Source organism: Tupaia chinensis, unplaced genomic scaffold (genome assembly GCF_000334495.1).
Source record: "Tupaia chinensis unplaced genomic scaffold, TupChi_1.0 Scaffold000539_1, whole genome shotgun sequence".
Taxonomy (NCBI): Eukaryota; Metazoa; Chordata; class Mammalia; order Scandentia; family Tupaiidae; genus Tupaia; species Tupaia belangeri.
Genome location: NW_006160052.1, coordinates 1949259 through 1960765, shown reverse-complemented (window position 1 = coordinate 1960765; position 11507 = coordinate 1949259). Strand labels below are relative to the sequence as shown.

The window sequence follows — 11507 nt, the reverse complement described above, 5'->3', positions numbered from 1 at the left end:
GGTGCGGGGGGAGGTGTGGGGAGGTGTGGGTGTAGGCTGTGTGTGTGTGGGGTGTGGGATGTGTGTGTGTTAGGGTGTGTAGGGGGGTGTGTGCAGCAAGAAAGTTGCAGGGGGCGGAGGGAGCGGGGACAGGACTGGGGGCCGCGCGCCCTCCCTGAGCAGGGCCGGCTCCCTCGCCAGGCCAGGAGGAGAGCAGCTGCCTGCCCCGGCCACAGTGCCCCCAGGAGTGCGCCTGTCTGGACACCGTGGTCCGCTGCAGCAACAAGCACCTGCGGGCCCTGCCCAAGGGCATCCCCAAGAACGTCACCGAGCTGTGAGTAGCCAAGGGGCCCACGGAAAGGGGCGTTTCCCAAGGGAGTGCTGGCAGCAGCGGGAGGCTACCGAGAGCAGGTGTTAGCTGACCGAGAGCTGGGCCGGGCTTCATTAAAAGCGTGCCTCCGAGAAGGCATGGAGTTTTGTTTGTTTTATTCTTTTAAGATTTTTGCCTTAGGGTCTGTGCACTTGCCAGAGAGAGACGGAGGGAAAGTGAAAAATCACCCCAAGGGGATAGCCGCGCCATCACAACCCCTTCCCCATTCTCACTTTGGGATTTTGGGCACGCATGCACATGTGCCAGAGTGATTTTGAAGCTGTCAGGCCTGGGACTCGAACTGCGTAGTTCACAGGTGATCCAGTGCCTTGGCCTCCACACCACCTGCTGGCCTCTTGATTCCCCCTCTGCAGTTACCTGGCAACACGAGTCTAGGTAGTGCCTCTATTTATTGATTGATTGATTGATTGATTGAGAGATTTTCACTGTAGGGCGCGTGCGCTCGCCAGACAGAGAGAGACATAGAGACAGAAAGCGAGAAATTCCCCCCCAGGGGGGATGGCCGCGCCGCAATCCCTTCTCCTCCATTCTCCTCTTGGGATCTTGGGCATGCACGCACACACGCCCGGCGTGAGTTTTAAGCCACCGGGTCCGGGACACGAACCGCGGTCGACTACATGGGAGTCCAGCGACATAGCCATTACGCTAACTGCTGGTTCCCTCGATTTATTTTTTTAAATTAGCTGTAGGGCACATGTTTGCTGGAGAGAGAGAGAGAGAGAACACCCCCTAGAGGAGACGGCCACGCTGCAGTCTTACCTGACTACCGGCGGGCCCAGTGCTTCGGTTTTGACACGAGGCTCTGCCCTTACAGTACGGAGCAGTGTCACTTTTCACGCAGTGCCATTTCACGAGCACTCCTGTTGTGAAAACGTCCACAGGTTCGCTACCAGTGACACAATAGTCTTCGCAGGGAACTGTAATCCGAGAACGGATCCCCTTTCGTTGGGTGTTTGGTCGTCCCGACTTTTTACGGTCACCGACAGCACAGGGGAGTGTCCCTGCAGTGAGAACGCGGGCCGAAGGCGGTGCAGGGTCAGGCCTTGGCTGAATTCTGCCTCCCGGCCCTCCAGGGGCATGCTTCCGCCCACCCCACTCCCATGCCACTCCCGGGTACGGCGGCCTTCCTGCCCCCGTGCCAGCCCCATATCACGGGTCTCGAATCTTCGTGGATTCGGACACGACGGCTGAGCTCACGTGGGGTGTGGCTGTAAGTGCTTATGGCAGAGGGGGTGTCTCCCACGGCCACCTGCAATGGGGGCTCTGGGCAGCTCCTGACCTCGCCTGAGCCCTGGAGGGACCCCCGGGCCCTGCCACTGGGCAGCTGAGGTCTCCCCAGCTCTCCCTCTCTGGCAAGGAGGCCACCTTCTTCACAGGCACATGAGCCACCATGGCCTTTCCTGGGGCGCTACCGCAGTGTCAGCAGTGGGGTGCCCTCACGTCCTCCTTGGGGCCCGCCACCGCCCTGAGGATACGCTGCCTTCCGTCCCCAGGGCGCTGCCATCAGGGGCTGGGGCGCTCACTCAGGCTCTCCACGCACGCCTCAGCTTCCTGACATGGAGTGGGGCCGTGACGCCGCTGGGTGTGTGGCAGGGCTGCTGGGACGGCCAGGTGGGACGGGGGGCCCTTCGACGGGGGCACAGTGCAGGCCACGTCGCTGCCGCCCGCACCTTTGGGACGCGGGGTGAGCATCTGAAGGGAGGCAGTTGGTGGGAGCCTGGCTGTGGCTCAGCCCACACAGGTCACTGCTCGGCAACTTCCAGTCTCCGGGAGGAAGGGCTGGAGGGCAGGGTGGGGGTTCAGAGTGTCTTGAACCCCGGGCTCCATGCTGGAGAAGTGGGAACCTTGGGATGCTTGGTGCTTAGGAGCTTTTGGGGTGGGCTGGGTTGGAAGGACCATGGCCTGGAGGGTGGTGCCTATAGTGGGAGCAAGAGGGGGACCAGTGAGTGGGTCTGGGTCGGCCCCTGGCAGGGGTGAGACGTGGGGAGGAGGTGTGAGTGGAGCAAAAGCAAGTGAAGAGAGCCAATGGGCGGGAGGAGCAGACGGGGAGAAGTGACCCCGGCCCTGGGCTGGTAGGATCAGAGGAGCCCCAGTGGAGGTGGGGAGGCCCATTGGGCATGCTCGATCCGGCTTTCCTGGGACAGCCGTGGCTCCCAGCAGGCAGAGAGGGCGCTGGGAGCTGGCCAGGGCCTGCAGTGGGCCTCAGAGGCACTCCCACACAAATTGGGGCTACTTGGCCAGGGAAAGGGCGGGGCAGGGAGACGTACCAGGAGTCAGGGAGGCGAGAGGACGCAGAGAGGCTTCACGTCTCAGAGGTCTTTGCCACGCTTCTCCTCCTCGAGCGATCCTGGGCGCCGTGGTCTGTAGGTGACGAGGAGATGAGCACAGAGCCCTGTCTGCAGGGGCTGCACCAGGAATGGGGACACTGGCAGCCCCGACAGCCTAACCTGCTGTGTTCCCCTGCAGCTACCTGGACGGGAACCAGTTCACGCTAGTTCCAGGGCAGCTGTCCACCTTCAAGTACCTGCAGCTCGTGTGAGTATCCAGGTCGCCAAGGCCCCCAAGTCTGCCTCCAAGGACAGGAGGGCCACTGGCCACCAGCCACTGTGGCTCTAGCTTCCCTGGAATGGCCAACCCCCACCCTCCTGGGCAGATCCCCGGCCCTCTGTGGCCTCCTGGGTGCTGTGTGTAGCGCTGTTTTGCCACCTGGTGGCCATGGCTGGGAATTGCATTGCTCCGTTGGTTTGGGGCTGTCTGCCTCTGCCCACATCACCTCCCCAGACCACCCTCTGGTTTGTAATTATTGTTCATGTGGGTTCTCCCTGCAAGGATGGAGGTCAGGGCCAAAGCAGAGGATGATGGAAACCTTTCTGGTGCAGCCTCAGCCCCCAAACAAAACATGAAATATGGCAGCTGCACACCCATCTGTAATGGGGATTTTCTTTAGGTGAACATCTGCTCTTCTGTTTCCACCTTCGGCCATTTCTACCCCATGGAAATATACAAAATAAGCTCCCCGTGGCCTTCCAGCCTGGTGGGACTGTACCTCAGTTGTTTTTATCTGCTCATTGGCCAGATTCTATCAAAAAAGAAATCCAGAGAACATTCGTCAGTGTGGCCTAGAGCTGAGCCCCTCCGCGGGCGTCGAGGCCTGTCACTGGATGAGGAACCTAGGCGAGGCTGGACATCAGTGTACACTCCCTCACTGGGAAAGCCTTGCTACGAGAACAATGGCGACCCTACGCTGCGGGCGGGGACAAAGGTGGTTGCCTTCGACACGCTCCGGTGCAGGCTGCTTACACTCGGTCCGAGGACTGGCCGCTCTGAGCGGCGCTGGCGTGCAGAGTTAGGACGGTCTGTTGGTCGTCTTTGCTTAACGACCTAGCGAGTGTGTTTTGAGCCTTTGCAGGGGTGGGTAGGGCTTGGTGGCTGGCGAGGGGTGTCAAAGAATGGACACTACGGGGTGTACCCGGCCTTTCTCTGGTCTGCCCCGAGGCCGCTCCGCAGGGCCTCAGAGAGACTGAGGAGGAGAGGAGGGGAGGAGGGGAAAGGCCTCTTGGGGCTGAAATGCCACCACCTCCCCTCTCAAGGCCGACCACAGAGTGTACTGAATATCAGCAAGGAGCTTAGGTCGCTGCTCGGCGGAGGGTCGTTTTCTAGGGGGAGAAGGCAGCACGCCATGTTGTGAACGCCTGAGCCCAGAGCTGCACGAAGTGGGTGGAGAGGAAGACCCCTGAGCCATGTCCCCACCCCCGCTCCCCTGCTGTCCCAGCCCAGGAAGGAACCGGAGCCCAGGGTCATGTGGGTGATGAGCTCCACGGTGCAGAGCAGGGCTAAGGCTCAGGGGGTGCGATGAACGCAGGGTGGTGGGCACCGGGGATGGGGTGTCCAGGGCACAGAAGTATGTGATGCTCAGAGGATTCCAGGACGTCCAGAGCCTGCACGGTGTGGCGGGAGGGGGTGGTGGGTAGGAGTGCCTGGCAGGGGTCTGGGCAGGAGGGTCAGGAAGTGACCTAGTGGGGTTTGTGCCCTGGGAAACTTGCCAGGTGCCCGCCCATGTGGAAGAGGGGTCAAAGGGGAAATCAGTGTGGGCAGGAGATGAGGTCGCACTGGCGGCAGAAACCAGGGAGGTGCCGGTGCCTGGCCTCGGCCGACTCTCCGGAGGGGACAGGCACAGGCCAGCCTCGTCACTGTGTCGAGAGCGGGTAGACAGGGCGGGGCTCGGGCTGTGGTGTCTGCACGGGTGACTGTGTTTGAGGGTCCGTAGGGACAGGCCCCAGGGGGGGCACCATCAGCAGCCTCAGGGTTGAGAGAAAGCTGCACTTCCCGGAGACAGGCGGCCCAGCCAGAGGGCAGAGGGTGTGAGCACAGATGGGGGTGTGGGCGTCTGTGCCACTGCTGCAGTGACCTGGGGCTGCAGACGGGGCTTGAATCTGGCTCCGCCTCCGCCAGCTGGGTGGCCTGGGGACTGACTCACCGCCCTGAGACCTGGGTCTTTACTTGAGAAGTGCAGTCATCCTCTCCCTAACAGGGCTAGTGCCTGGCCATGGGACGTGCTGGCAGAGGGAAGGGACAGAGACCCTAGATCTGGCAGCTGAGGTGGCCCCAGGTCGGGGTGCGGGCCCCTGGTGGGGAGGCTGGAGCCACTCTACTTGCAGAGGGTGGGGAGAGGTGGGGCAAGAAGGCCCAAGGCCCTGGGCACAGTGGGAGTCTGGAGCTCAGATGAGGGCGGAGGGCGGAGCTGTGACCCAAGTGCTCCTCTCTACCCCTCCCTCCTCCTACTGTGCCAGTCAGAGCCCTGGCCCACCTGGGAGGCCTTGGACAGAGTCGGGAAGGACAACACCCCGGAAGGCAAGCAGGGGAAGCTTGTCTTTCTAAATGACGATGCCCCTGCCTTTTCCAGGGACCTGAGTAACAACAGGATCAGCTCCTTGAGCAATTCCTCCTTCACCAACATGAGCCAGCTGACCACTCTGTGAGTCCCGGCGGGGCTGGGGGCCGGGGAGGGCCTGGGCCATGGCTTCTGGGACCCCCAGCCCCAGCCTGCGCCGTGCACGGCTTGCTTGGTGCTGACAGCACGGCGGGCAGAGCCCTCACCTGCCGCCGGCTGGAGCGTGTGCCCGGGCTGCAAGCCTAACACCGAAAACTCCCTTCGCTGTGACATGCGCTTACGTGGAAAAGCACAGGACGTATGCACGGGCTGACGTGGTCACGGAGTTTGCACACGTGTGGGCCCCTAAGGCCCCCTGCAGAGCACTGCCAGCACTCCAGGAGCTCCCACCCTTTCCTGGTCACTGTCCCTCCCCATCCCCACCCAAGTCAGTCTGTCTGGGCGATCATGTCTTTGGGTTTCTTTTTTTAAATAGTATTGTTGTCTACATGTGCATTATAGTTTAATTTTGCCTTTCTAAAAATTATTTTTAATCTAATCAATTTATTATTATTCTTCTATTTGACTAAAGAGAGTGAGAAAGCAAGCCTCCAGGTCCAGGACTTGAACCATGGTCGACCATGTGGGAGTCCAGCACCTTAACCACCACACCACCTGCCGGCCCCAATTTTGCCTTTTATAAGTCTTATATAAATTGAATCATACAGGGTATATTCTTTTATGTCTGCTGCTTCTACTTCCCGTGGTGAGGGGGATTTGTGCGGAGTTGCGGCCTGTTCGTTTTCACTGCTGTGTCCAGTCCTTCTACTTCCCGTGGTGAGGGGGATTTGTGCGAAGCTGCAGCCTGTTCGTTTTCACTGCTGTGTCAAGTCTCTCTGTGGGTGCACACCGAATTTCCTTATCCATCCTACTGTTCACGGCTGTCGGGCTTGTTTCCAGCTTGGACTGTGGAGCAGTGACCCCTGAACCTTTTTCTGCCTCTATCCCAGACAAACATTAATGCTGGCCTCAATAACACTCCGAGCAGCCGGTCAGAAAGCATTAACAAGCATTCCTCTGCTTGCCCAGTGCTGGAGGGCCTGTCTCACTCATCTTCCCAGCACCTCGCTTTACAGATAACTGCAGTTCTTGGGAGGCCCCATTGTGGTCAAGCAGAGAACCAGGACCGAAAAAGGAAACGGCCTGAGGCCACAGGGGCCTGTCTGGGATACCCACCTGCATTTGTCCGCCCAGTCACCTGGTCCCCATTTCATAGGCTTCATGACAACCTGGTGACTTGATTTCTCCTTCCTGGTGAGATTTAACCTTGCAAGAGCCCTCAGGGTCCCAGCGAACTGGCACGTGAAGACTCAGGGACATTTGGCAATGGCTGGAAACCTTTCTGGGTGTCACCACTTGGAGGGAGATGGTCCTGGCATCTAGTGGGCGAGGCAGGGATGCTGCTGAGCACCCTACCTACAGCACACAGGACCCCGCAGAGAACTGTCCACAGTGCTGAGGCTGAGAAATCCGGTCTGTGTGATCGTCTCAACTCTAGGGAACAGTCTTTCCTGCGGTATGGACGCCTCACTTCACTTAGTAATTTTTTTTTTTTTTGGAGAGGTTTTCGCTATAGGGCGCGTGCACTCGCCAGACAGAGACAGAGAGACAGAAAGCGAGAAATCACACCCCAGGGGGATGTCCATGCCGCAATCCCTTCCCCTCCATTCTCCTCTTGGGATCTTGGGCATGCACGCACATGTGCCCGACGTGAGTTTTAAGCCACCGGGTCCAGGACTCGAACCACTTCACTTAGTACTTTTAAAAGCAGCTTTATTGGAGTGTAATTAGTGTATAACCAACCGCACTTATTTAAAGTGTAGGACATGATGCATCTGATGTATGCACGCACCCAGGGGAGCTGTCACCACTGTCAAGAACGGTACCCCTTGGTAATCTATCCTTTCTGCCTCTCCTGGCCCCCTTGCCCAGGAAACCCCTGTTCTGCTTGCTGTCTTAGGTTAGTTTGCATTTTCTAGAGTTTTACGTCAGTGGAATCCCAATATGAACTCTTTGTTTGGCTGCTGCTGCTGCTTTTTATGTTAATACTCTCAAATGTTAATTGTTCAAGTTGGCACCCCCGCTGTGGAGTAAGCATGTAATTAGAAGGGGCAGTGCAGTCCTGTGTCCTATGACCGGAACGACTGGCTTCTTCCCCTGGCACAGTTACATCGTGGTTTCCCCCGTTGCGTGTATCAGTGTTTTCTTCCTTTCCCAGTGTCCACATGGATGCGCCCAGGTCTGCTGGGCCGCTTGTCTGCTGCTGGGCATGGCGCTGTTTCCAGTGCGGGCTGCTACCAGCACTGTTTCCCTACTCACCTGCCTGTCTGCCCTCGCAGCACCTTCCTAAGCATCGTGGCTTCCTATCTGTAACTGTTACGTGTGCCCAGGCCTAGGCTGTCTGCCCCGGGTGCTGGGGACTGAGGTGGTGGGCTCCTCAAAGCAGGTCCTGCTCCAGTGTCCACTTCCTGGGGAGCCCACCCAGGCCCTGGCTGCTGCAGCCTCTAGGCAGAATGTTGTTTTTTATTTTTTAATTTTTTTTTGGGGGGGGAGGTTTTTGCTATAGGGCACATGTGCTTGCCAGAAAGACGGAGAGAGACAGAGAGACAGAAGGTGAGAAATCACCCCCCCAGGGGGGATGGCCACGCCACAATCCCTTCTCCTCCATTCTCCTCTCAGGATCTTGGGCACGCACGCACATGTGCCCAGCGTGAATTTAAGCCACCGGGTCAGGGACTCAAACCACGGTCGACTACATGGGAGTCCAGTGACATAACCATTATGCTAACTGCTGGTCCCTGTGCAGAATGCTCTTTACCAGTAGTCATGGCATTTCTCCTCATTGAGGGCTTATTTCAGACACTGACTATGAGCTTCACCTGGATTGTCTCCTTTAACCCACAGAAGAGCCCTCTGGAGTTAGCGCTGTTTTTGTCCCCACTTTACATGGCCAAGAGCCCCGGTGTGTTAAGGCAGAGCCCGGCCACACTCCTGTACACAGCTCTGACTCACCTCACAGAGCATGAGGAGGCTGAGGAGCACGATGCCCCGGGCAGTCCCCCAGTGCCCCTCATACTTCCTCCTTCCTCCCTTCCCACAGGATCCTCAGCTACAATGCCCTCCAGTGCATCCCTCCTCTGGCCTTCCAGGGGCTCCACTCCCTGCGCCTGCTGTAAGTCTCCTGGCTTCATCCCTCCAGAAAATTCTCTCCCTCCCTCGGGAACGGCCACCCACCTGATGGGCATGCGTGTCCCCATGGCTGGGGTCCTGCTGGGCCAATGCTGTGTCCAGTGGTGGGAGTCTCAACATTCTCATGCAAACCCTTTACGGAAGCCAAGTGGTGAATGGGAAATGATTGCAAAACAGGGGGTGGGGGGCTGGTGTACCCCAAGCTGTTTGTGGTGTGTGGGGGGGAGGGTTAGCCTTTCACTTGCAGAGGCTGCTTCTGTTCAGATTCGAAGTGTTTGTGAGAGATTTGTGAACACTTTCTAAGAGTTCCACCATGAGGTTGGCCTCCTGATCACAGCCCTTTGCTATGTCTATTCCAATGTCCTCTGTCAGCCCCACCAGGGTCAAGGTGACATTGTCCCATCCCTAACTGTGGCTGGCTCAGTGTCTACTTCCTCACCAAGAAGCCTCTGGGTTCCCAGCTAGGAGAGGGAGGTGCTGGGTGCAAGCGTCCAGTGTGTGACATGAACATGGCCTTGAGTTATTTATGGTGGCCGCATCCTCCAGAGAACCAGGCATAGGGTGGCCTCCCTGGGTTAGTAAGGGCTCCTGCTTCCTTCCCTGGGGCCAGCAGGAGGGGCTCTGAGCTGAGAGCGGTCACCCTTGTAGCACTGACAAGAGGTCTGAGGATGAACACAGCGTGTCCCCTCTGGGCAGAGACCTGGGCCTGCTCTCATGGGTCCCCCACCTCTGCCTTGAGTGAGGCACCAGCAGCGTCTTCTCTCCTAGGTCTCTCCATGGCAACGACGTCTCTACCCTCCAGGAGGGTGTCTTCGCAGACGTGACCTCCCTGTCTCACCTGTGAGTAACGCTGGCCCGATTTTCTGGGCCCTATGGATTTTGTTTGTTTTCGTCTTGCTATAGGGCATGTGTGCTCACCAGAGAGAGAAAGGGAGAGGGAAAGTGAGAAAGCACCTCCTTCCCAGGGGGGCTGGCCATGCTGCAATCTCTTCTCCATTCTCCTCTTGCGGTTTTGGGCACACGTGTGTACATGTGTATATGCACCTGGAGTGTGTTCAAGGGACTGAACTGCACAGCTGGCCACGTGGGATCCAGTGCCTTAACCTTCACGTCCCCTGTTGGCCCTTTGGATTTTATTTATTTTTTTAGAGAGAGATTTTTGCTACAGGGTGTGTGTGCTCACTGGAGAGACAGAAAGCGAGAATTCACCCCCCAGAGGGGTGGCCGTGCCACAGTCCCTTCTCCTCAATGGAGGAGCATGCTCCTCTCGGGATCTTGGGCACGCATACACATGTATCAGACGCCACCGTGTCTGGGACTTGAACCGTGGTTGACAACGTGGGAGTCCAATGATTTAACTATTATGCCATCTGCTGGCCCCTGGGCCATTTGGATTTTAACACCATGGACTCTGAGGAAGATGCCGTCAGAGCTTGATGCTTTTACCCTGAATGTAATTAAGCCGTGAACTCTCTCACAGTCAGGAGTTCTCAGCCACGGCAGGGGAGCAGGAGGAGAGCCCTTCAAGTGCGGTGATGCAGGTGGGAATGACCCTTCACTGATCACTTGGGATTCTGCACGCATCGCCATGAGCCTTCAATAGCTGCTCTTCGCATTTACACACACGAAAACAGGCCCAGGCAGAGGGGGAAGCTTGCCCAGGTCGCAGAGCTGGTAGGCCGTGGGTTCCCCCCTAAGGCCCGTGCTCTCGAGCTCGCTGTGGTATTGAGCCTCTAGTGGACGAGGCGGGGGATAAGCTCCAGAAGCCACTTCTAGGAGGTGGGAGAATTGAGGTGGAATTGCTTCCAAACCATTTGGCTGGCAGTACCGTGAGGATTCTTATTCTCTCTTTTATAATTTGCTAGAGGACATGTGTGCTTGCCATCGCGAGACAGAGAGAGAGAATGAGAAAGCACACCACAGCTCCTTCTCCTCCATTTCCCCCTCCTCTCGGATTTTGGGCACGCGTGCATATGTGCTGACATGTTTTTCTAGCCACCATGTCCGGGACTCGAACCCTACACGAGACATGGAAAAGCCAGGAGTTTAACCGCTGTACCGTGAGCTGGCCCTCCATGAAGATTCTTTAAAAGCAGTAGGTTTGCTCCTCAAAACCTAAGCATAGGACTGTCATGGGACCCGCTCCTTGGTACACACTCAGAAGACTGAAAGAGAGGTGGGAGCAGCGGGTCTGCCATGCCAGCACACACGGCAGCACCAGTCTCGAGTGCCCTGACGGGACAGCCTTGTCCCCCATGGGAGAATGGCTGAGCAGAGTGAAGCATGCACACATGGGGCCGTAGTCATGGAAAGTAGTGGCGCTCTGAACCATGCCGCCACATGGATGAGCTTAGAAAACATGCTAAGTGAAATAAGACAGGTGCGCGAGGACCGTGTGTGACGTGGCCCCGCTAGGAGGCGTGCAGAATAGTCGCACACAAACGGGAAGTAGAACGAAGGTGGCGGGCTAAGCATAGGACTGTCATGGGACCCGCTCCTCGGTACACACTCAGAAGACTGAAAGAGAGATGGGGGCAGCGGGTCTGCCACGCCAGCACACACGGCAGCACCAGTCTCGAGTGCCCCGACGGGACAGCCTTGTCCCCCATGGGAGGATGGATGAGCAGAGTGAAGCATGCACACACGGGGCCGTAGTCATGGAAAGTAGTGGCGCTCTGAACCATGCCGCCACATGGATGAGCTTAGAAAACATGCTAAGTGAAATAAGACAGGTGCGTGAGGACCGTGTGTGACGTGGCCCTGCTCGGAGGCGTGCGGAATAGTCGCACACAGACGGGAAGTAGAACGAAGGTGGCGGCCCAGGCGGGGTGGGCAGTGAGTGCGTGAGCAGAACGACTTTCCGCTGGACGAGGAAGACCTGGAAGTAGCTGGGGTGGCGGCTGCACAATACGGATGGCCTCCGTGTCACAAAGTGCACACCGGAGTGCTGGAAATGGCACTGTCTACGCGACATGCATTTTGTCAGACGTGAAGAAGCGTTGGCAGCAGCAGGGGCAA

The 11507-nt window shown here is 57.8% G+C and overlaps 1 protein-coding gene across 1 annotated transcript in view; it reads left to right on the top strand.

The window, feature by feature from the left end:
- The window catches only part of SLIT1 (slit guidance ligand 1), a 227696-nt gene that overhangs the window by 186926 nt on the left and 29263 nt on the right, over positions 1–11507 (top strand). Inside the window, exons 21-25 of the mRNA XM_006157398.1 lie at positions 181–313; positions 2837–2905; positions 5274–5345; positions 8401–8472; positions 9258–9329. Of these exons, the coding sequence (XP_006157460.1) occupies positions 181–313; positions 2837–2905; positions 5274–5345; positions 8401–8472; positions 9258–9329 (418 nt within the window). The remainder of the gene's footprint in view (positions 1–180; positions 314–2836; positions 2906–5273; positions 5346–8400; positions 8473–9257; positions 9330–11507) is intronic.